General features: G+C 35.6%; 1 protein-coding gene across 5 annotated transcripts in view; it reads left to right on the top strand.

Moving 5' to 3' along the window:
• The window catches only part of LOC111045476, an 853,815-nt gene that overhangs the window by 780,622 nt on the left and 50,891 nt on the right, over positions 1-22,302 (top strand). For all 5 annotated transcript variants that reach the window (XM_039441688.1, XM_039441687.1, XM_039441689.1 and 2 more), the window contains 7 exons: positions 8,551-8,688; positions 10,534-10,644; positions 11,235-11,436; positions 12,877-13,102; positions 15,721-15,858; positions 18,835-19,033; positions 19,456-19,583. In XM_039441688.1, the coding sequence (XP_039297622.1) occupies positions 8,551-8,688; positions 10,534-10,644; positions 11,235-11,436; positions 12,877-13,102; positions 15,721-15,858; positions 18,835-19,033; positions 19,456-19,583 (1,142 nt within the window). The remainder of the gene's footprint in view (positions 1-8,550; positions 8,689-10,533; positions 10,645-11,234; positions 11,437-12,876; positions 13,103-15,720; positions 15,859-18,834; positions 19,034-19,455; positions 19,584-22,302) is intronic.

The raw sequence follows: 22,302 nt of genomic DNA, 5'->3' as shown, positions 1-22,302 counted from the left end.
ATTGATGTGCTGACTACTATTTTTGTCAGTACCGCTTAGTCACGCACGTCTTCTACATCTACAATCAGTGACAGTAATAGTTAAGATAACAGTGAAAGCATAATGGATAACCCCCTTATTTCAAGACCAATTGCAAAACATCACCTACACTTAATACCTGAATATACAGGAAACCCAATAGAACTACTTAGCTTTCTCGAAGTTGTCGAAAAATTGAAAAATGACTATTGTAATAATCGTATCGCGGAAGCAGCAGACAATCATTGGATTCTCCTTCACTATTGTAAAACAAATTACATGGACCTGCTAAAGATGTAATCCTCAACAGTACAGTAGATGACCTCTCAAATTTGATTGATGTTTTGAAAAACAACTTTGCCGATAATAGGACAGTAGAACAATCTTCATTTGTAGAGCTTTAATCAAATAAAATTGAACATGACTTTCTACTAGTAACGGATCAACAACATTTGATATTTATGAATGAATCAATGACAACGAAAACATATGGTTTATCATATCATTCTACCCGGCTAGATTTTCGTGTTATCTTAGGGGCAAGATGACGGAGCGACACAGTGGACTCTTGTCCATCAGGGCGACGAATGTGAGCATACTCTGGGTTTGCCTCAATCAATTCAACTTCTTCTACTGATGAATCTTGCTTTGAATTTCGGTTCATTTTCTTCAGCCAAACTGGTCCTGGGCTCATTAGCCAAGATGGTAGTGACTGTCCATTTGTTGAGGATCTCATGTGTAGGAACATTCGTTCATGAGGGGTGCAATTTGTTGTAGTACACAAAAGAGATCGAATAGAGTGAAGTGCATCAGGCAACACTTCCTCCCATCGATTTGAATCAAGTCCTCGTGATCTTAGAGCTAGTGTTATTGCTTTCCATATAATTCCATTATATCGCTCTACTTGACCATTCCCTCTCGGATTGTAAGGGGTTGATCTACTAGTTGCTATCCCTTTTGAGCCAAGAAAGCTCTTCAACTCAGTTGACATGAAGGATGTTCCTCTGTCTGTGTGAATATAGCTTGGAAGGCCAAACATTGATATTAATGAGACCAGGCAATTTATGACTGTTCTCGCAGTCATGTCTGGACAAGGAAATACAAAAGGGAATCTTGAGTACTCATCAACCATCACCAGTAGGTATTTATTTCTTGTTTTTGATTGTACGGGTCCTTTGAAGTCCATATTAATTCGTTCAAAAGGTTTTGTTGCCTTTATGAGATTTCCTTTTGTCTTCATATACTGTGGTTTTATTTCAGAGCAAATTGCACAATTGGAGCAAATCTTCCTTACATCATCTACAGTATAGGGGAGATTTTTCATTCTGAGCCAGTGGTAGAAACGAGTTACACCAGGGTGACAAAGTTCATCATGGTATTTTGCCAAAGCTGAGTTCAATGTTGAACAACCAGCTGTAATACATATACGAGAGAGTGCATCAGCTGGTGCATTTTCTTTTCCAGGTCTGTAGACTATGTTGAATTTGTATTCAGATAATTCTAGGCGCCACCTTTGTATCTTTTCATTTTTTATTTTTCTATTGTGTTGAGTGCCAAACATGAATGTGACTGATTTTTGGTCAGTGATCAAAGTGAATTGTTTTCGTAGTAAATAGTGTCTCCATTTTCTTATAGACTCCACAATGGCATAGGCTTCTTTCTCAACAGCTGAATGCCTGGTTTCACTTTGGGACAAAGTTCGTGAGAAAAAGGCTACTGGTCGAGAATTTTGTGTTAATGTTGCACCAATTGCAAAATCTGATGCATCTGTCTCAATTATGAATGGTACATTTTCATCAACAAAGAGCAGTACCGCGGAAGCAATTTCATTTTTCAACAATTCCAAAGTTTCCATCTGATCTTGAGATAGAGGGAATTTCTGTATGTGGACAAGGGGGTGAATCTTTTGAGAAAAGTTTTTAATCCATCGGGAGTAATGAGCCAGTAATCCCATGAGTCGTTTCATTTCTTTAGCATTTCTTGGGGGTGGAAAGTTCATGAGTGGTGCAAGGCGTTCTGGGTCAGGTTTAATTTCTCCATGTTTTATCTCATACCCAAGGAACTTCAATGATTTTTTTGAAAATTTACATTTTTCTTCATTTATAGTCAAGTCATACAATTCAATTACTTGTTGAAATTTCTTAAGATTTCTGTCATGTTCTTCTTGATCTGAACCGCAAATGACAACATCATCCAAATAGGCAAAGCAGTCGTTCAAATTCTCTCTTTCTATAAGTCCGTTTATTGTACGTTGGAAGGCAGCTTCTCCATTGGTTACTCCGAAAGGTATTCGTTTGAACTGATAAAGTTTTCGGCCTACTTCAAAGGCAGTGTAATGTCGTTCATTCTCAAGAATCGGTATTTGATGGTAAGCTGACTTGAAATCTACAGTACTAAAAATGTTGTACTTGGCAATTGTGTTTACAAGATCTTCGATCAATGGGAGAGGGTATGCGTCTAAATTTGTGAATTTATTAATAGTCTGTGAATAGTCTATGACCATTCGTTTCTTCTGTCCATTGGTTACAATGAAAGGCTGGGCACGCCAACTGGACTGGCTTTCCTCAATTATTCCTTCTGTAAGGAGGCGATTGACCTCATTCTTCATGAATTCATAGTCATCTTGTGGGTGTCTTCTGGATCGGGTAGTTATTGGGTGGCAATCGGGAGTCAAGTTATTGAAAAGGGAACATGGTTTTATCATGGCCTCCACCAAGAGGCAATCTTTCAAGGGTGGTGTGGTTGTAGAATTATTATCTATTACAAGAGGCTGTTTATTACCATTGAATGCTAAACTTATTGTAGAGTGATTCATCAAAAAATCGTGACCGAGTATCACATTGCAACAGCATTCTTTAAATACCAAGAGTTTAATATTGTTGTATTCATTTCCTTTGTACACAATATTGCTATAAACACATGCTTTTGTAGCGGTGTTATGTTGAACAGATGCAAATCTTATAAAACAAGAATCTGATGCAGTTTTAAATTTATTTGTTTTTGCAAATTTTTCATCAATAAAACTGGCAACACTTCCGGTATCAATAAGAGCTGGTGTATTTATTCCATTCACCGAAACAATAATTGTAGCTTTAGAAAGATTACTGGCTATACCAGCTGCAGTAATAGTTGACGTAGTTAGTTTTTCTTTGAGCGTTTTACTTTTACACACATGGAAAAGTGTCCAATTCGGGAACATTTATGACAAGTCTTTCCTATTGCAGGACATTCTTGAGAATTTGAGTGTTTTTTATATCCGCAACGTTGGCATTGAACGGATTTCTCTACAATTGCCTGTCGATTTTGGGTTACAGCATTAACATCTGAGAAAGATTCACTCAAGCTTATGTTTTTATTTTCTTCAACAGAGTTTGTATAACAAGTACTTTTAAAGGAGTCGGCATATGTTTTTGCGGATTCAAGAACACGTGCTTGGGAAACGGTTTCTTGTAGACTCAAATCTCCTTGTTGAAAAAGTTTCTCTTTAATTTCAATAGAACATAACCCTGAAACAAGAGCATCTCTAATATGCTCGTTTTTGTTTTCTTCGGCTGACACTCTAGTGAAGTTACATAATAAGCTTAATCTTTTTAGTTCAGAATAGTAGTGATCAATGGACTCACCTATTTGTTGTTTTGCATTAGCAAGGCAGTATCGTGCATAAATTTCGTTCTTTGGTTTAACGAACATATCTTCCAACATGGATATAGTTTCTTCATATGAAGTATTGCTTTCCACAATTTCGTATAAAGCAGGTGATAAGAAGTTTACCAATATTTTCATTTTGTCTTTGGTTGTCGTTCCTTCTAAGAAATTTTCGAACGTCTTTTTCCAATGTTTCCACTCTCTCTCTGCCGTAGGCGAATCTGGGTCGATAGATAATTCCTTTGGCTTGAGAAACTAGTCAATATGTGATTCCATCTTATCTTCTTCGTAGTTACGGTTTTCAATCGTTTTTGTCTTTTTCTTTGTCGGCATTTTATTTGATTAAAGCTCTACAAATGAAGAGTTTACTTATTTCAATTTAATCAAATAAAATGCCGACAAAGAAAAAGACAAAAACGATTGAAAACCGTAACTACGAAGAAGATAAGTTTATAAGAACTTTTTATCTTATTTTCACCTCTACTATCACGTATTAAATTATTTTACCATAATTAAGAATCACCCTGTATAATTATTTTACTTTATTAATTTTCTGTTTTTTTCTCTCTTAAATATTCATATTAATCAATTAATACTTTTACAATATTTCCTTGTATAAATAAATTCTTAGTTGAATTAATTAATTTGACGTTTTGGTAGAGAGTTAGTGGGAAGGATATTTTGAATATTCTTTCCAAAGAATGGACATTGATATGTCCAAAGCTCCGCCAATTTATGTAGATGCATAACAATACTATCTATAGTTATCACAAATTGCTTCTTTATTTCATATACAGTTCAATAATAATTTTCTTAGTCTATATTATGTGAATTCATCTATAATTTTCTGTATTCTAAGCTATTTTATATAAGTGTATAAGCCAGATATTGTTGTAATCTACATGAATAATGTACTCAATCAATCAATCAATCTTCTTTCTAGTATTCTAGAGTAGATTTTCAGCAATACTGATGACAGGCAGATGGCTCTGTAATTTTCACATTTTACTGTGCTTCCTTTCTTGTGTATGGGGATAATAACGTTCCTCTCTCATTCTGAGGGAATTTTTGCATAGTGCCAGATATCATTACAAAGATGCCATATCCATTTAGCCACATCCTGTCCACCAAATTTCATTAGTTCTGGGGTAACATCATCATATCCAGCTGCCTTACCTAATTTCAGACCAGAAATCGTTCTTTGAACTTCCTGGAGGGATATCTGCACCTCATTTTGTAGGTGTTCTCCCACATTATGATCATTATCACTCTCAGTGGGTCTCTCCTCTTCCTTGAATGTCTTCTCATAGAAACTCCTCCATACTTGTAGCACCCCATTCGAATCAGATTTTACCCTTCCTTCCTCGTCAACTACACTTCTCACTCGCTTTCCATACTTTCCTCGTAGAGCTCGAACTGTTTGCCAAAACTTATTACTCCTTGTTTGATAATTTTCCTTAATTTCCTTTCCAAATTCTTTCCATGACGCCAACTTAGCCTTTCTCACCTCTTGTTTGAACTCATTCTGTTTCTGTACATATTCATTCCAATCCTCTGCACTTTTGCTTTTATAAAACTTTTTCCAAGCTTCTCTTTTCAGTCTAATCTTCTCCTTCACAGAATCATTCTACCACTTGGTTCTCTTAGAATGTTCTCCAACCATTGTCATCCCACAAACATTTTCTACCACTTTCAACAATGTATTCTTTAATAGGTACCATCTTCTCTCAATATTCTCTTCTGATTCTCCATGAATTTGCTCTTCCTTCCTTCTGAGCTCCTCCGTTATTGCTCTTTGATATTCCCTTCTTTCCTCTGTGTTCCTCAACTCCATCACTTCGATTTTCCTATACTAAGGTCACTTACACTTCTTTGGGGGTTTTAATCTTGTTCCCATGATCACAGGTTTGTGCTCTGTACTAGCTTCGGCACTTCTGTACACCCTAGCATCAGTCACTGCATATCTAAAATGCCTTGTATATACAAAGTAATCTATAGCAGTCTTGACTCCTCTGCTGTGTGACTCAAATGTGATTTTGTGAGGGTAGAAGGAATTGCCAACCAGAAGATCATTGTCTATACAAAATTCCATCATTCTCTTGCCACTGCCGTTAAAAACCAACTCAGCTCCATACTTCCCCAAACATCCATGACCGATTGTGATGTCATTACCCACTATTGCATTCCAGTGTCCCATTATGATTATGTGCTCTGCATATTGTCGTGCCTCATCTACTGTTTCCTGTAGTGCTAGGTAGAAAGTCTCTCTTTCCAACTCAGCAGAATCATCTGTAGGAGCATGTATTTGTATAAGTGACACCTTTTCTTCGAGATCCAAGTTTTCAGAAATGATCCTTGAGTTGGCTGCATTCCAGCTTACAATTCGTTTGAAATACTCTCCACTGAATATAATGCCCACTCCTTCTTCCGCTCTTTTGTTCATTTCCACCCCAGAATACAAGAGACATGAGAGAAGAGACTATCCCTTATCTAGAGCCATCTCACCACGTCCCTCCTTTTTTTTCACTCATATCCAGTATCTTCAATTTGTATTTCTCCATCTCATCGACCACTTCACACTCTTTCCCTGCAATAGAAGTAACATTCCATGTACCAAAAATCGAAATTTGCTTCTTTCCCAAGCTTTTCCTGAGTTCCGGTCTGTTTCTCTTTCTTATTCGAATAAATTTTTGCTCATTCAATGTGGGTTGTTAGCCCTCCATGAACTAGTTAGGTAGAGGGGCCGCCTCCTCATGGGGTCCTGACAACCGTTTGTGAAAGCAGATTTCACAAGTGAAAAAGGAAATAAGAAAGAATAAGTAAAGCCGCCTACACACACTGAGACCCCCCCCCCCGGACACACGACCCCCCGCCACCAACATAAACTCCACCGGACCAAACAGATGCTGTTTGTCGAGCTCCGTCCAACCCGACCGAATCCACAAGTACGGCAAAAAATCGAACGCCCAAAAATCAACGCGCATGCAACCGGCTTAAGAAAATGGCCAAGGAAGGCCGAAAGATAGCAGAGAAAGAAAGAATGGCACATAGCTGAGTCAATCAAAAAATGCCATTCTAGAAATGAAAAGTACCAAAGCATAAGGAGAAGAAGAAGGGTTTTGGGAGAAGGGCTTTGGAATGGGGGTCCCTTTTAGTCGCCTCCTACGACAAGCAGGGATACTGTGGGTTTATTCTGGTGTTTAACAAATTCTTGAGTCCGATGTTCAACTCAAAGCTCCCCGGCCCAGGGGGCCCTCTTTCTCCTCCATTCCATGGAATATGATATTTTCATCTCCATACGTATGGAAATATTAGCCTACTACCAGATGCCGCAATACATCAAGCTTCAACCTATCGTTATCTTCAGTCAAGTTCATCAATTATATTATTTTGCTCTCCAAGTGACGATGAAATATTCAATTCAATGATGACTTGCTGTCATAATAATTGTAAGCGTGTTATCGTTGATCTCATTTTTTATTCTTTCCAGCATTGCAAACATAACTTTCTCACTTATTGCCATCCTAAACTGAGTTTAATACTACTGTATATTTTGAATTGCTTATCCCTCAATGATTTGCAAATCAAGTACTTTGTAAACTCTTCAGCTCGTAAGCAAAGCTAAAAAATAGTTTCAGTAGAGTCACACAATGCAAAAAAATAGGACTAAGAGACAGAGGAAGCTGGAGGGAGCTCCAAGAGAACTTTCAAGGCTTTGTGGAAAAATGGAAGCTCCTGAGATGACTGCTGAAAGGTATCAGGTGTGAGAGAGGTGAGGAATAAGTATTAAATTCTCAAACGGAATAACTCATCTAAGAAGACAGTATCAAGAAAACATAAATTGAAAATCTCCGCCAAAAATCTGCTGTCTATATTAATTGAAGCGAGTAGCGAACAACAGCTGGTTGCTGTAATCAACACAAGGTTGCTATCTGTTCTCTAACTCCACAATAAAACACTTGAATAACTGGGAATTAAGCAGCAAATAAACCCACGATTGTAAGTACTTATCGGTCACCCCCAATCCACCGCTGAACTACAAATAAACTTTCGGCCTGAAATTAATTATCTGAGGGATAATGATGTAACAAACAAATTTTCCGCAGATAATTTTCCAGGCTAATATACAATTGCATTTATAATAAAACCCTAGTTCATGAAGAAACAAATGTCTTAATTCATTCCAATATAAGAAAAGTTCACTCGAATATGCTTAGTTTCACTGGACTCAACTCCTAGACAAGGTTTTTCTACCAACATATGACTGTGTTCAATATTACATCTAGCTCAATATTCCTTATTATATCATTTTCGAAGTTTGTAACGTTTATTTGTTAAATCACTTTTTGCTTTTAGAAAAAACGACTAGCAGTCAGATATTTTACAATAAATGAATAAATCACTCACTGGACAACGAGATCTTTCGGCAGTTCCGCCATCTTCTTGGTTTTAACAAGAAGACAACCATTTATATGTTGTAAAATATTTGACTGCTTGTCGTTTTTTCTGAAAGCAAAAAGTGATTTAATAATAAGCAGCTCGTGATGGAAAACAACACATTTATTGTAAAATATTTGACTGCTTGTCGTTTTTTCTGAAAGCAAAAAGTGATTTAATAATAAGCAGCTCGTGATGGAAAACAACACATTTATTGTAAAATATTTGACTGCTTGTCGTTTTTTCTGAAAGCAAAAAGTGATTTAATAATAAGCAGCTCGTGATGGAAAACAACATTGAAGAAGTTTATTTGTTGTTCTTCTTCCAAACAAGGATTGAGATTTGGCCTGTTTCGAATCACTAACAGTTGAAATGGCGATCCATATAATGGTGAGTAGTAATAGCTCTAAGCAATTCACTTTGCATTAATATCGATTCAATTTTTTTCAGGTAAAAATTGTCAGGAGGAAATAAACGAATGTCTTTCGTCTCCATGTCAGAATGGAGGAACATGCGTGGACTCTTTTAACAGCTTTAAATGCTCTTGTACCGCGGGATTCTCTGGACCAACTTGTGAAATCGATCTAGGTAAAATAATTTTCTATAATGTGTAATTTTATTTAGCCTTCTTTCAAAATTGAATGGTGCTGGTAGATTACTGAAATGTATGTGACGAATGACAATTGGAGTAAGTTTATAACTTTCAAGAGCATGGCCTCTTGAGAACGATTTAATGATAAAGATAATTATGATAATACTGAGGGTGATGCCCATATAAGCCCTTAGACTTGTGCGTGGGTAATGAGTAGAGGGATGATGATGAAAGATGACGACTACTTTTTAGGTAATCGGGACCGACGGCTTATCGTCCCCTCCGAAAAATGAATATTTTTTAAATATATCCACCAAGTGACTCCTTTTCCATTTATTGACTGAGCCTGGTAAGGTTTACTTCTTCACTCGACCGAATTCATTTTTTCTGTAGGCGACATTGTGAATGTGACACATTTTCGGTCAAACGCACAAATAGATTTTGAAGAGATTTGTCAGGATTTTTTTTAATTTTGCATTTTAAGAATAATACAAAGATAAAATTAATATGTACCATACTTTGATAGTCTAATATGGTATACATTATCTACTATTGAATATTAGAAACATCATACCATAGAATCGATCAAAATTAATCAGTTTTCAGCTGGCTGCATCATTACATCATGCAACTCAATGCAACTTGAATTATTCCTCTTGACTTTTCACTGCTTTCAACTCGGGCTGACCTAACCAGTAGACAGATGACAGTACCATTTCGAAACGTTTTCATTTCTCAGAGATTAAATATTACATAAATATTTTATATATAACTATTTTTTTCTTTATGACTCTTTTTTTCACAAACTCCGACAGAGACAAGTGGTAGGAGAGTGATTTTCGAAAAGCTGATCAACTTGTCATCCCACCTATGATCGGTGCGGTCAGATCGTCAAATTGTTGTCTAGTTATAGAGCCCGAAACATGACCGCCTCACTTGAGTCTGCCGCCAAGTGCTAGTCGCATAGCGTTATTCGTTTTTGCAAGTAAAAGGCAATAGTTCTGCATAAATCTAACAAAGAGTTATCCTATTTTACGCAGGAAACGTTATATGTGATGATATTGTGCGTGAATAGTGTTGGAAATTAAGACGTAAATTGAAATGACTTTGACTTCCAGGATCGTGGAGATTCCTGACAGCTCGGCCTCACAGTACTGGTACAACCAAATAGCTGCTCTAGCGAATCAAATGGAATAATTTCAAACATTCACCATACAAACTCGACTCAGACACTATGCACTTGAAGCATTTCCCCAAACTGAAGAAATGACTTTTAGGTCAGAGCTCTTTTAATTAAACTAACGAAGGAGCTCAAAAACAACGTCATAGCCCACTTGAACACATTTGGCGGCAGAATTCTATAAAGAGGGTTTTGGTAGGCTGGTTCACTGGTATGACAAATGCATCAACCTTCACAATAATTCTGTTGGAAAATGATCATGAGTCTAAGTAACTTCTAGTGGGAAGATTATTTTTTTATTCACATTCGTCTGCTATTTATGGCCAATCGGAGGTTGAGAGAAATGATTCTTGTATTAGAGGAGCCTGTGGTTCAATGTAACTGAACTAAATTTTTAGTATATTTGTATTTGGACTGTAGATTTTTGTGATTTTTATGAAAGTGTTTTCATATCCTCATTTGGACTACTTTTATCAAAATTAAGGAGAGATACAGTTTTGGGTTTTTCCGGTTGATTCTCTCCCAATCATTAATTTGATATCGTAATTGTGGAATGAAATGAATAAATAAATGTAACTAATGTATCCAATGTAACTGGTTTACACAATTACTAGTGGATTTGATGACCTCATTTTGATTCTAATAACTTGAATTATTTCAGATCTTTGCATATCATCTCCCTGTTTGAATGGCGCAACTTGTTATGACAAGGTAGATTATGCTCTTTGCGATTGTTTGCCTGGTTTCAAAGGAGAGCACTGTGAAACAAAAGGTATAAACCCATCACATTAATAATCAATTAGTGAAACTGTCCAAAAAATATATTACCTTGTGTAGATGGGATTCTTAATTCCTTTCTTGTTTTTGAAATCACAAATCCTAATGGATCCATCGTCCATTTCAACTTCATGATTCACATTATAATAGTTCAATGTATGAACTCAAGGTAGAGCTTTCTAGTCATATTATTCCTTATAAGCTGAAACTAACATCAAACGTGAATACAGCCTTAAGTTGAAATAAGGAATCTAAATCACAGTCTCTTGTCGTTGAATTGAAAGCTTTATTCATTCTTATTTTCTTATCAGTAAGACTGCATTTTGTTTTATTTTAGCATGTTTCCTGTGACACTCTTATATTTTATATTAGCAACTTGCTACTCAACAATTCAACCAAAGGCATTGGCCCATGTGGGGAGCATCCTTCAAACTATTCATGTGTTTCTCATTGTACACTGTTAACGAAGAAGGAAAAAAATCATTTTCGATTCTATTAATTTATCAAATAGAATTCCATATAATTTTTATCAATCTATAGTTATTGAAATAAATAAATGAATATTCAATTATTGTATGTTTAAAGATCAATGTAATGGAGAAACTCAGCCGTCTTCGAAAGGTCTATTCACATGGTTGAACTTGTATTTTGGCGAGACTATGGTTCACGAGTGTCCCTATGGAATAACAAGGAATAACACTCTGATCCAGGAGACTGCAACTAGAACTCCTTTGGCACCTCAACATCCTCGACCTGATAATTTTAACTGGAATGAAAATATATTCAGGTAACTAATATAAATATAATATAATATGAATAATCAACCCAAATAAAATAGTGTATTCCACCTACTGTGGAATCTTCGTTCTTCTATTTCCGAATCTTAGGCTACTACTAATTGATCTGTTCATAACGTGTCACTTGTCAGAAATTATTTCATTTTGATTTCATCAACCGAATACTGGAAATAATCTCTGTAAATAAATATTTAAAATATAAAATATACATTAATTTATTAAACGTATTGAGCCGTGTTTATATGAACGATTTTTGAAATATTCTTTGGAAAAATAATCGTACTTTGGAGAAATAATTAGGATAACGACTCTTGTAGCTGGTCAAACAACACCAATTGGTTGCTGTTTATTGTTTGTCTAGCAATCATACAGCGTGCTTCGATATGAAAGTTTTTGATCATTTATAAATGTGATCAGTGATATGAAAATTACAGGCGTCATAAAAATTACGCTAGACTAGGCCTATATTGAATTCATACAATAAGCTGATACGGTTAGATTCGCAGAAAATTCAAGAAAAAAGCCTATCTTGAGCGTATCTAAGGCATAATTTTGAATTTTCAAATATGAAATTCCAAGACCCTAGCTAGAAATCTGAAAACCCCCGATTTCAGGCACATCTAGAAGCGTGATTCTAGAGCTCTTTCAACAGTTATACATGAGGCTAAACCAGTAACCTGTGTACGAGATAAGAAAATTCCCTCCCAATCACTTTTTGAAATAGGTGAAAAACGCACAAGAACTGCTGTGGAATCCTGGAAAAACGCTAGAAACTGTTTATTTTGTGTGTATCTTCAACGTACTTTTGAAGTCCTACTTTCTAGCCTCTAGAAAACAAATTTTTTCACTTCAGCTGATCCACTATGTCAAACATTCTCTGTCGGTTAGTTCTTGAAAAAACGCTGACAAACCGCCGATTCTGGGTGAATCTTTGACAAAATCATGATGTTCTCTCAACACATGATTTCTAGACCATAGCTGAGCTTCTGTACCAAATTTGAACATTTTCTGTCCAATTATTCTCGAAAAAAAACAAGAAAAGCGCTGGAGGAAGGCCAATGATAGGCATACCTTTGGATTTTTTTTTCAAAATGCTCGAGGACCAACTGAGCATACCTACCAAATTTGAACGTTTTTGGTCCAATAGATTTTTAGTTCTGTTGATGAGTTAGTGAGTGCCATTTCACTTATACTAGTATACATAATATATAGATTCGAATCCTCATGAATAAGCTCACAAAATAATTATGGAATAATTTCCCTATGATTCGGAACACCTTTTCAAAATATTATAATCCATTCCTCCCTTATAATCATCTTCATCATCATCTCTTCTATTGCTAGTGACATCACACTAGTTTTCAATCAATATCCTTACCATCCTTACATGAAATTTGTCGGTTTTTATTAGTGATGATTGAATTTTTCAGGGAGCGAAGAGGAATCAGAGTTTGGAAAGCGGATGTTTTGGAGAAAGATTACGAGTATAAAAATCTAGTTGGAGAACTGAAAGAGATCCGCCGAGCTCTTCTTGAGAAGCGGCTCATGATGTCCATTTCCAATAATGGCAGAGCATTTGCTGTGCGAAGCTGTGTTTTAGCGAACAACGGCTCAGTTGTTTGGGCTCCGATAACGGATGGCTTATGCCGTGAAGAGGTCAACAATTTATTAGTTATTACAACCATTGTCTTGAATTTTCAGTATGCTCACAGTCAAACAACATGATCAGGTAGTAGTGGAAAATCTTATTTTATTCAATTCACTTGGGCTATGACTATTGTACTTGAAAAAACCTTCAACAAACCTTATTATTATTTCATTCATCGTGATTCCTACGAGTCCTCTCTAAATAAAAAATTCAACGATACATTTTTGTAAACACACATTGGATTATAATTTAAAGAACGTATTCTCCAAACTGCTATGAAGAAAGAAGAAAGAAGATTCAAGAAAACAGAATGCTTCACAAGTTGATCCAAAAAGGAGACAGAAGAGAATTGGATTCGTACAGAAAACTCCTTCGAATCTTTCCACATTCAAGTTCAAGAGAATTCATACTTTTTCAATAAATAATTTTCTATCATTGATTTAATTTTATCCAAAACGCAATTATCACAATATTCATTCAAAATTTATAGAATCTCAACGTATGGACTTGGAATCCAATGTAAATTAAAGTAGATTGAATCTTGTTATATTTGTAATTGTAAGCATCAGCCTCATGATGCCTAAATCAGAAAATATGAGACCATAGCATGAAATATGGCGTGTACATCAACTGTTCACTTCTATTGGATTTTTTCAATATCTGTCACTTCATTTTAAATATTTAAGACCTAATATTACAACTTTAAAGTTGTAAACTCATTTCTCAAGTACAATAAACTATTTTCTTAATGATGATTAAATTACATTCAAATAATATTTCAAATACTAGTTATCAATTTGAAAAAAATTAAAGAAAAAAATTATAATAATATTTATGAAATCAACGATGCCATCACCATGGACTCAACCTACGGTACTAGGAAAGAAGAAAACTACTGGAGGAGGAAGAAGAAGAAGGATTAAAAAAAAAGTACGCGTTATTCTACAGGTACTACTCTTCGACTTGTACCGTATTGAAAAAAGATACCTCTGAAAATGAATAGGCCTACTTGTGATTTTATAATTTTCTAAAATTGAAGTACTTCATTCCGTTTGTGACATTGATATATATTTAGAATTATATTGATGCAGAATAGGCATCATTCATTAAATGAGACTTCTGTGCGAATAAATTTATTTTTCCAAGTAAAATAGAATTGAATTCATTTTGATCTTATTCATTTCTAAAAAAAAATTGCTATAACATGTTATCAAATTATTTCAACTAGATTAGCTTGAATGTGAAGAACTAATTGAAAGTCGAAAACTGAATATCTAAAATGTTGATCGTATTTATTGGTAATGATAATATTAATATACTCTCTCATATATTCTATGAAAATAGAATTATCTGTGAAGTTTGAGTATGAAGGAATTCATTTGAAGAACTCAAAACTGATGATTTTCCCGTTTCAACGGAAAATAATAAAAATGTAATAAGTCGGAAACAAGAAAAATCATTAGCAGCAGTAACTCACTCAAACTGAAATAGAATCGACTGTTATTATTATTTTTCCATCATATCTGATGGAGAGAACTCGAAGAATATCTTACAATTTTTGAAAACAGTTTAAAAATCAACATTAATGATATGCGATACCAAATTGAAAAAATGTATTTTATTCATAGTGACGAATCAAACAAATTATGATTAATAATTATGAGTAATCTATTGATTGTTTATATAAAAAAACTCATTAATAAATACAATTCACAATAAAATATAATTATATTGTTTACAAGTTTTTGCTATTTTTGATCGATTTTTATGCGTAGGGAATATTTTTTTCTGGTTAATGAATTAATTTCGCTTAATATGAAATGCAGCATTATAAGAGCATTTATTGAAATAAAATGAAAATATCATACTCCATACAAATTTAAAGAATTCAATTAAAATCATCAGGATATTTTTATTTGAATTGAACGCTTCTCATGATATCAAAATATTCTTGTTACCTTCAATCAACCATTATAAGTTTTATAATAAACCTATTATATTTCATCAACCCATGTGAAAATCATTGTGAGAAATATTCATTGATACAAAAAACCAATAGAGAAGTATCTACTCACTTCTTACTGTTCTATGTAGCCTATAAGATTCATCAATGGTTGCTGCAAGAATAATTCATAGTAAATTTGATAATGCTTGATAAATGTATGGGCATTTTTCATTCCAATTCTTTCCTGCAATCTGAGATACTAAATTTTGAAAGAAAACGCTAAAGATGAGCTTTGTTCTCTCATCTTTTCTTTTTGAACGAATAATACAAGAATTAAACATTCTATTGTTCATACACTTCATTATTGGTATTATGATATTGATACACTCTCATTATTGTTGATATCATGATTTTTCAATATTTCCATGCTATTATTTTTGTAGTGGTTATATTTTTGTAATATATCGGAATATTGATTGGCTTGATTGAGCTTAGGCTTGGCCTTTGCAGATGATTTCCTTTTTCCAATTTGTATACATTCCAGTACCATATTTTGTATCACACTATTATTATAAAAAAGGACATAATGAATATATGTTTCGACTGTTCAGTTCAGTTACGACTGTTTCTTGGAAGATGAATTCTACTGTCAATCAACTTCATAATTTTTCACATTTATAGGGGTTTACTGAAGCAGAGCAGCTAGGCCACCATCTTGAAAATTTGACCAAGTTTCCGTCACAGATCAACAAAGATACTTTTTTGCAAGCCACTTCACAATTGAAGCAGATTGTTAACTATGCACTGACAGATCGGAAGGTTTGTATCAGGAATCAGGCAAGACATTAGCTGTTCTCACACTTTAAGTAGTCGGTCGATATAGATTTAATTGTAACGAAACCCAGAATGTCCTCCAATTGACTGAGAATCAGCTGTTGGTGAGAATTAGTCATGTGCGGGGACTCTAGGTGTTGTGCTGATAAATTTCGGCCGAAAATCGGTAATTTTTGGTTGAAACAACCATTCAGTAACAAGTTATAGCATAGATTAACAAGTCTTTGTTTATCTATACGTTTATAGGCTGTATTATAAAATTGCATGAGATAAACACAGTTTGTTGAGTCGTTATAGAATTGAACATTAAATTATATGAGACATTTGACAAACATCAATTATATTTTTATCATTATCGATCATTGAACTTTTCTGAGGTAGAAAATCCGTCAACTAGGAACCTAGTTGTAGCGCAACCTCGTTGGTTGTGTGGGGCTCTTACCACACTAAAAAGCCAACCTCATTTTGCACCTAATACCTCGGATTGCAAACCTCTTGTCGAGTATTGCTTCAATCTGGAATGTACTTACTGCTTAAGCATAACTGCTACATACTCTTCTCAAATAGCAATTTCAGGATGCCCCATCAAACATCATTCAAGAAATTCATCCTCTGTCTCCTTCTTTATTATTGTCAGTATGTACTCTGCAACCCTCTGCCAGTTTATTGGCAGAGGCAAGCTCTCTCTGTCACCTCATTGTCTGGTATTACGTAGGCCCATGCATCAAACAACTATCCACTTAACAGAAGAGAGAGGGCACTCAAAGAAGGTTCCCTTCACATTGTCCTCCATCTTTGGGCAATATTTGCAGTTAGTATATTCCATCTCACCCATCCTAGACAGGTGGGACCTGGAATAACCATGGTTAATCAGGAACTGAGTAAGATCAAAATCTTCCTCTTCATGAGTCCAAGTGCTCAAATAGGGGATGAGCCTGAATTTTCATCTGCCTCTTGCATCATCCTCATATTCTTTTTGCCAAGAGGTCAAAGCCTCAGAATGAGTGATTCTAGAGGTGGCAATCCACCTCATGTCCGAACTTTTTGGACATGGGAACGTTGCTCTCCTTATTTGTAGGAGCAGTACAATGGGCATATCTCATGCCACCACTAGAGCTGCTGACTCAGAGACAGTTCGGTATGTACGAGTAATCCTGAGAGCTTCCTATATCTGTATAGCTGCAATAGTCTTGAGATGCCTCTCAATTTTAAGAGTACCTGTTTTTGCCCAGATATCTGCTCCATATAAGGGAATGGAATGGAATGAAGGAGTTTTCTTCTTGGTGACTTTGGCCCTCCAGCATTTGCCATTAGCCTTGCCAGACATTATTTCATCCTCGCTGCCTTAACACATGATCACTGAACTTCTGGAACTGAAAACTTTACTCATTCTAATTTATTATATTCGCTCTATATTTGAAATTTATTCATAGTCAAATACAAGATGAGATTTCGATGGAAATTGGAATGACTGAGTACCAACTAGAAGCCGTATTACTTGGACAGTTTTATCAGTGGAGTATAATAATATCGAGTGACCTGGCTGGCTCAGGTCTGGTGTCAGAGTTTTCAGGTCGCAGCTGATCAATTTCAGGGCCTCTGACATCACGTAACGACTGCTTTTTAGGCAGCCGGGACCGACGACTTAACGTGTCCATCCGAAACACGGGAGTGGCCCGAGATGAATATCTTGCCCGGGCCGGGATTTGAACCCAGCCTCTGAATCATAAAGCCAGCATCTGATCCACTCGGCTACGGCCACTCCTAGGTGGAGTGACTGAGTACAGATATAGGTTCTAAGCAAACACAGCAACACACATATATTTTTCGATCAACGACAAATATTATAACTTACAATAATGTGCTGATTTGTGATTTGTGATTGTGATTCGCGATGCGTGATGCACATAATACGGAGAGGCAGTGGCCAGGATGGAGTTTCGTGGGGAAAAGGAAAGTGTCTGACTGGGTTTGCGAGGGTATATCTGCACTGAGCTTTTGACTCTTCATTGAAATTTCATCTCTGAGAAACTCTGGCGTCCATTCAATGAGAATTCAAAACATACCAACCAATCACTGAACATGAAAAATTACTGTGAATGAATGTGAATGAAAATTATGTAGAATTGGGGGTGTCCAACTGTCCAAACTCCTCACCCCTACGCCCATTTACGAACCCCCAATTTAATATATCAACGATCCCAGCAAAAAAAATTGCATCAATTTTGAGTTTTAGAGTTTATCCTTTTTTGGAGCCCCCCCCCCCCAAGAATTCCATAATATTGGATCATAACCCCCCCCCCCCCTACTGATAAAATCATGAAGCAGTATAATACTATAGCCAACCGTACGAAAATAGTCCGATGGAAATAGGAACATATTAGTCTCCCCTCACACCCCCTCACATATAGGCATTGCCAATTTGCCAATTCGTCAGGTGTATTATGAGGATAGAAATCAATTCTTATTTATAATCAGCTGTGGACAAGGTTGATCAACTCTTATTTGGCAACCTTGAACTCACTTTCTACAATTTCCATCGGACTATTTTTATGCAATTTACTATATAAATGTATTATTATTCCGAAACATTTTATCAGGAATTTCCAACAAGCTATTAAACTATGGGCCCTATATATGAGAGAGTTTTCAGAATAAAGCTAAACTAAATCTGATTTGTTGCTTTTCTGTTTATTTCAATCTTTCATCTATAAATCAACATAAGAAATCAATAGTTTTGATCAACTTGAATTTTGAGAGTCACAAGCTTTTTTTTATTTTTTGTCTCCAGGTATCTAATTTAAAGATGAAAGACTGAATTTCGATCTTTTGATGAGTATTTTAGTACCTTACAAATTTCGAAAACAATCCGTCTGTCATAATCTCAGCGCTCGATACACACATTGTCTATTATGAAGTGATGCATTTTATGATACCTAATAATTATATGATTAATTCCAGATTGCTCAGACAATGATATCGGTGCTGAGCAACATGTTGGACGTGAATGGAACCGTATTCAGTGAGGTTGACACTAATCGATCCGTTACAAAGAACATAATGGAAACGATTGATATTTTCACCAAGGATTTCCAACTGCATCCAAGATCTAGCATATCGTTGACTTCGCCAAATCTGGCACTTGAAGTCATCTCCTTAAGTGAGTGAATATTTCTATAGCCAATAAGTAGGCTTAATGCAACCGTACATAGAAAAATATTTTGAAATTGTTATACATTTTTAAAACTGTGATTTGTGCGCTTTTCAAATACATTGAACTTTCAATGATAAAGGTTCAGTGAAATGATATGGTTGTAAGTGTAGTGAATTTCAGTGAAATTCCTCAATTCCAATATTTATAATGCAACTGATTTATTATCCATTATTTTGCTACTTCCGTAATGATACCTCATGTTTCATGAGTTTTTCATCATTTTATAACATGGAACAGACTGGTTTCTTCTTATTCATCCTATTTTCTCTTTTTATTAGGATCGTTCACAAAAATTTACTAATGATGATGATGACTTCACCATTCTTAAACAACAACCAAAATAATAATTCCTTTCTTTCTCTCCTCAGGATCTTCTGATACACACAAATACAACAATGGTATCATGTTCAGTCCGAACCATGAAAACATTCCTTTGAAATTCCAATCACCAGATGATGCAAGCTCGAGATATGTATGGCCTACTGAACCACCAACAGTGAGTAAAGCTATACCAACTTGATACATAATGAATAGATGAATTCTCTATTGCAGTAACAGGAGAACAATAAAAATACACTATTTTCTTGTTCTTTATCAATATTAAAGTTGAAAAGGCCAACCCCAATCTAATGGTGCTTTTACGTTTACACGATGCTTCTTGAAATCTAGTCGACAATTTACTAACCTCGTGGGAATGTTGCAATAAATGTTGCAATAATGTTCCAACAAAGGTGTGGTTGGAAATAATGATTTTTCGCGGATTTGTGGATGTCCCTGTCATAATGGTACCATACTGGTGCCATAATTGTACCATTTGTATGGTGCAAACGTTCCATCATTGGATTATAAAAAAATCAGGAGTTAGGGGACACAATCAAGTAGTTTTGTAATACATACTCTCACGTTGTGACGTCACTGTCTCGTCGAAGATAAGAATGGAGCTTCTAAAAATAACAAAGATACAGTAAGATTAATGAATTCTCTGGATTCAGCTCATATTGATGAAGGTACATGACAGCCAACGAAAAACAAGTAAGCGATGTAAATTTTCCGTCTCCTGAAGTGCCCAATAGTGAAAGTACTCAAACAAAGCAGATATTGAAACATCATGCATGAATCAATCACCTTAGATTAGCTTCTGAATAGTCACACTATAATGTGATTATTATAGTTTACAGTTGCATGTCCACAGACGCTTGTAACTGCTTCGTCTTCTCTTTCTTCTCCTTCTTCACCTTCATACATCTTCTTCTTATTATCTACTCATCTTATTCTTCTCTTCGACAACTTCTCCTCCTCCTTCTCCACCTCCTACTCTTCTTCCTCCTACTCCTCCTTCTCCTTCCCCTCCTCCACCACCTTCACCTCCTCCTCCTACTCCTCTTAATTCTCTTCTCCTTCTTCTTGATAGGGAGAGAAGAGGAGGATGAATGGTGAACGGAGAAGGAGGATGTAAGTAGGAGGAAAGAAAAATGAAGAAGGAGAAGAATAAGAAGGAATCATGATGATGATGATGATGATGATGATGGTAAGTAGAAGAAAAAACCATGATAAAATGATAGAAGGAGGAGGAGGAGGAGTAGAATGAGGTTCAAGAAGAAGGGTGAGAAGAACACGATAGGAGAAAGAAGAAGAAGTTGAGGAGAAAAATATGAGTATATAATAAGAAGAAGATACGACAGAGAAGAAGGAGAAGATGAGAAAAAGATAATGAAGAAGAAGAGGAGGAGAAGAAGAGGATGAGAAGAAAAAGAAGATTATATTTAATGATAGTTGTAATAATGATAATCAGACGGACTTCTTTTCTTCTTATAAGAAGAAGAAGATTTTTTCTCCTTTTTCTTCTTCGTCGGCTCCTTCTCATTCTACTTCTTTTTCTTTTTTCATCTCCTTTTACTTCTTCTCTTTCGTTACTTCTCCTCCTCCTCATAATCTTCTCAACTTCTCTTCAACTCCTTTTCCTTTCCTCTTCTTCTTTTTCTTCTCTCTGATAAGAAATGTTTTTTTTCACAGCCATATCAATAAATTATGACATTGTGCTTTGGTGTCATGCAAGTGGCTGCAGAAAGATCCTGCTCCTACAAAAGAAGGTTCTCAGGATCGTCACCTCATCTCATCGGCTGGAACACTGTGCGCCAAACTTCGGGAGACTGAAGATTATGACGGTCTATAGTTAGTTATCTGTTTAGTTTGCTGTTACTGTTGAGAAAAGGCCAACATACTCTTCAGCATTGAGAACATGTACATAGCCACATAGCAACATGTACATAGGAGGAGGAATGACATCGATTTGCCTCATGCCAGACTGACCCGATCGCATAGTACAGTGATGGGCAAACTTTTCAAGGAAAGGGCCGGATGACATAACAAATATTCTGGCAGGCCACAGAACAATATTATAACAAAAAAGCATGCATGATAAGCCAATTCATTCTATAGACAAGTAAAGTAAGATAAAAACTCACGCAGATTAGCAGTCTTTGGAAGAGTATGACGGAGTATGCGACGAATGGAACTGTGATTGAGATTCCATGAACTTCTCATAATCTGGGAGGAACTGGGATGAGGTGATCCGCATTAAGGAAGCTAAATTTTCATCACTCAGTCTGTTTCAAGCACTGAGTCTTAGTAGTTTTATCGTACAGAAGGTCTGCTCACACTCCTCTAATATGTAGGAAGACGGAAACATAGCAATCATTTTTTGAGCGTAACATTTTAGGTTCGGAAAACTTGAATTTTACAAAGCTTTATGAAATTATATTTTGGAAACATTGAAAAACAATTGTTCCAGTTCAGAGCTACATTGTAGCTCGATAAGTTCAAGCTGTAGTTGGGGTTCGACGGAAACAAAATTCACACTGAACGGCGAGCTTAGAATGTTCAGGTCCTGTTCAATCACTTTAAAGTCTTGAAATCTTCGTTCAAATCGTCTAGAAGATTTTTAACGTTGGATTCATAGGTCTTGAGCTTTTTTCCCCCAATTCTACTGCAATAGGTTTCAATCTAGGGAAATTGGTTGAGTCTTTTTTTTAATTGCTTTGAGATTAAAGTTAACTGCTTTTTAAAACCCCTTATGTGACCCCAAATATCGTGAACTAGTTGATTCTTACCCGTGAGTTCGAGATTTTAATTATTGAAGTCACTGAGAAAATTGGTAAAAAATGCAGTCTGAGAGTCATAAAATATATATCTCAAATGCTCACAGTTACTCATTC

This window comes from Nilaparvata lugens, chromosome X, assembly GCF_014356525.2.
Source record: "Nilaparvata lugens isolate BPH chromosome X, ASM1435652v1, whole genome shotgun sequence".
NCBI classification, from domain to species: Eukaryota; Metazoa; Arthropoda; class Insecta; order Hemiptera; family Delphacidae; genus Nilaparvata; species Nilaparvata lugens.
This window is presented reverse-complemented; position numbering and strand designations above follow the sequence as displayed.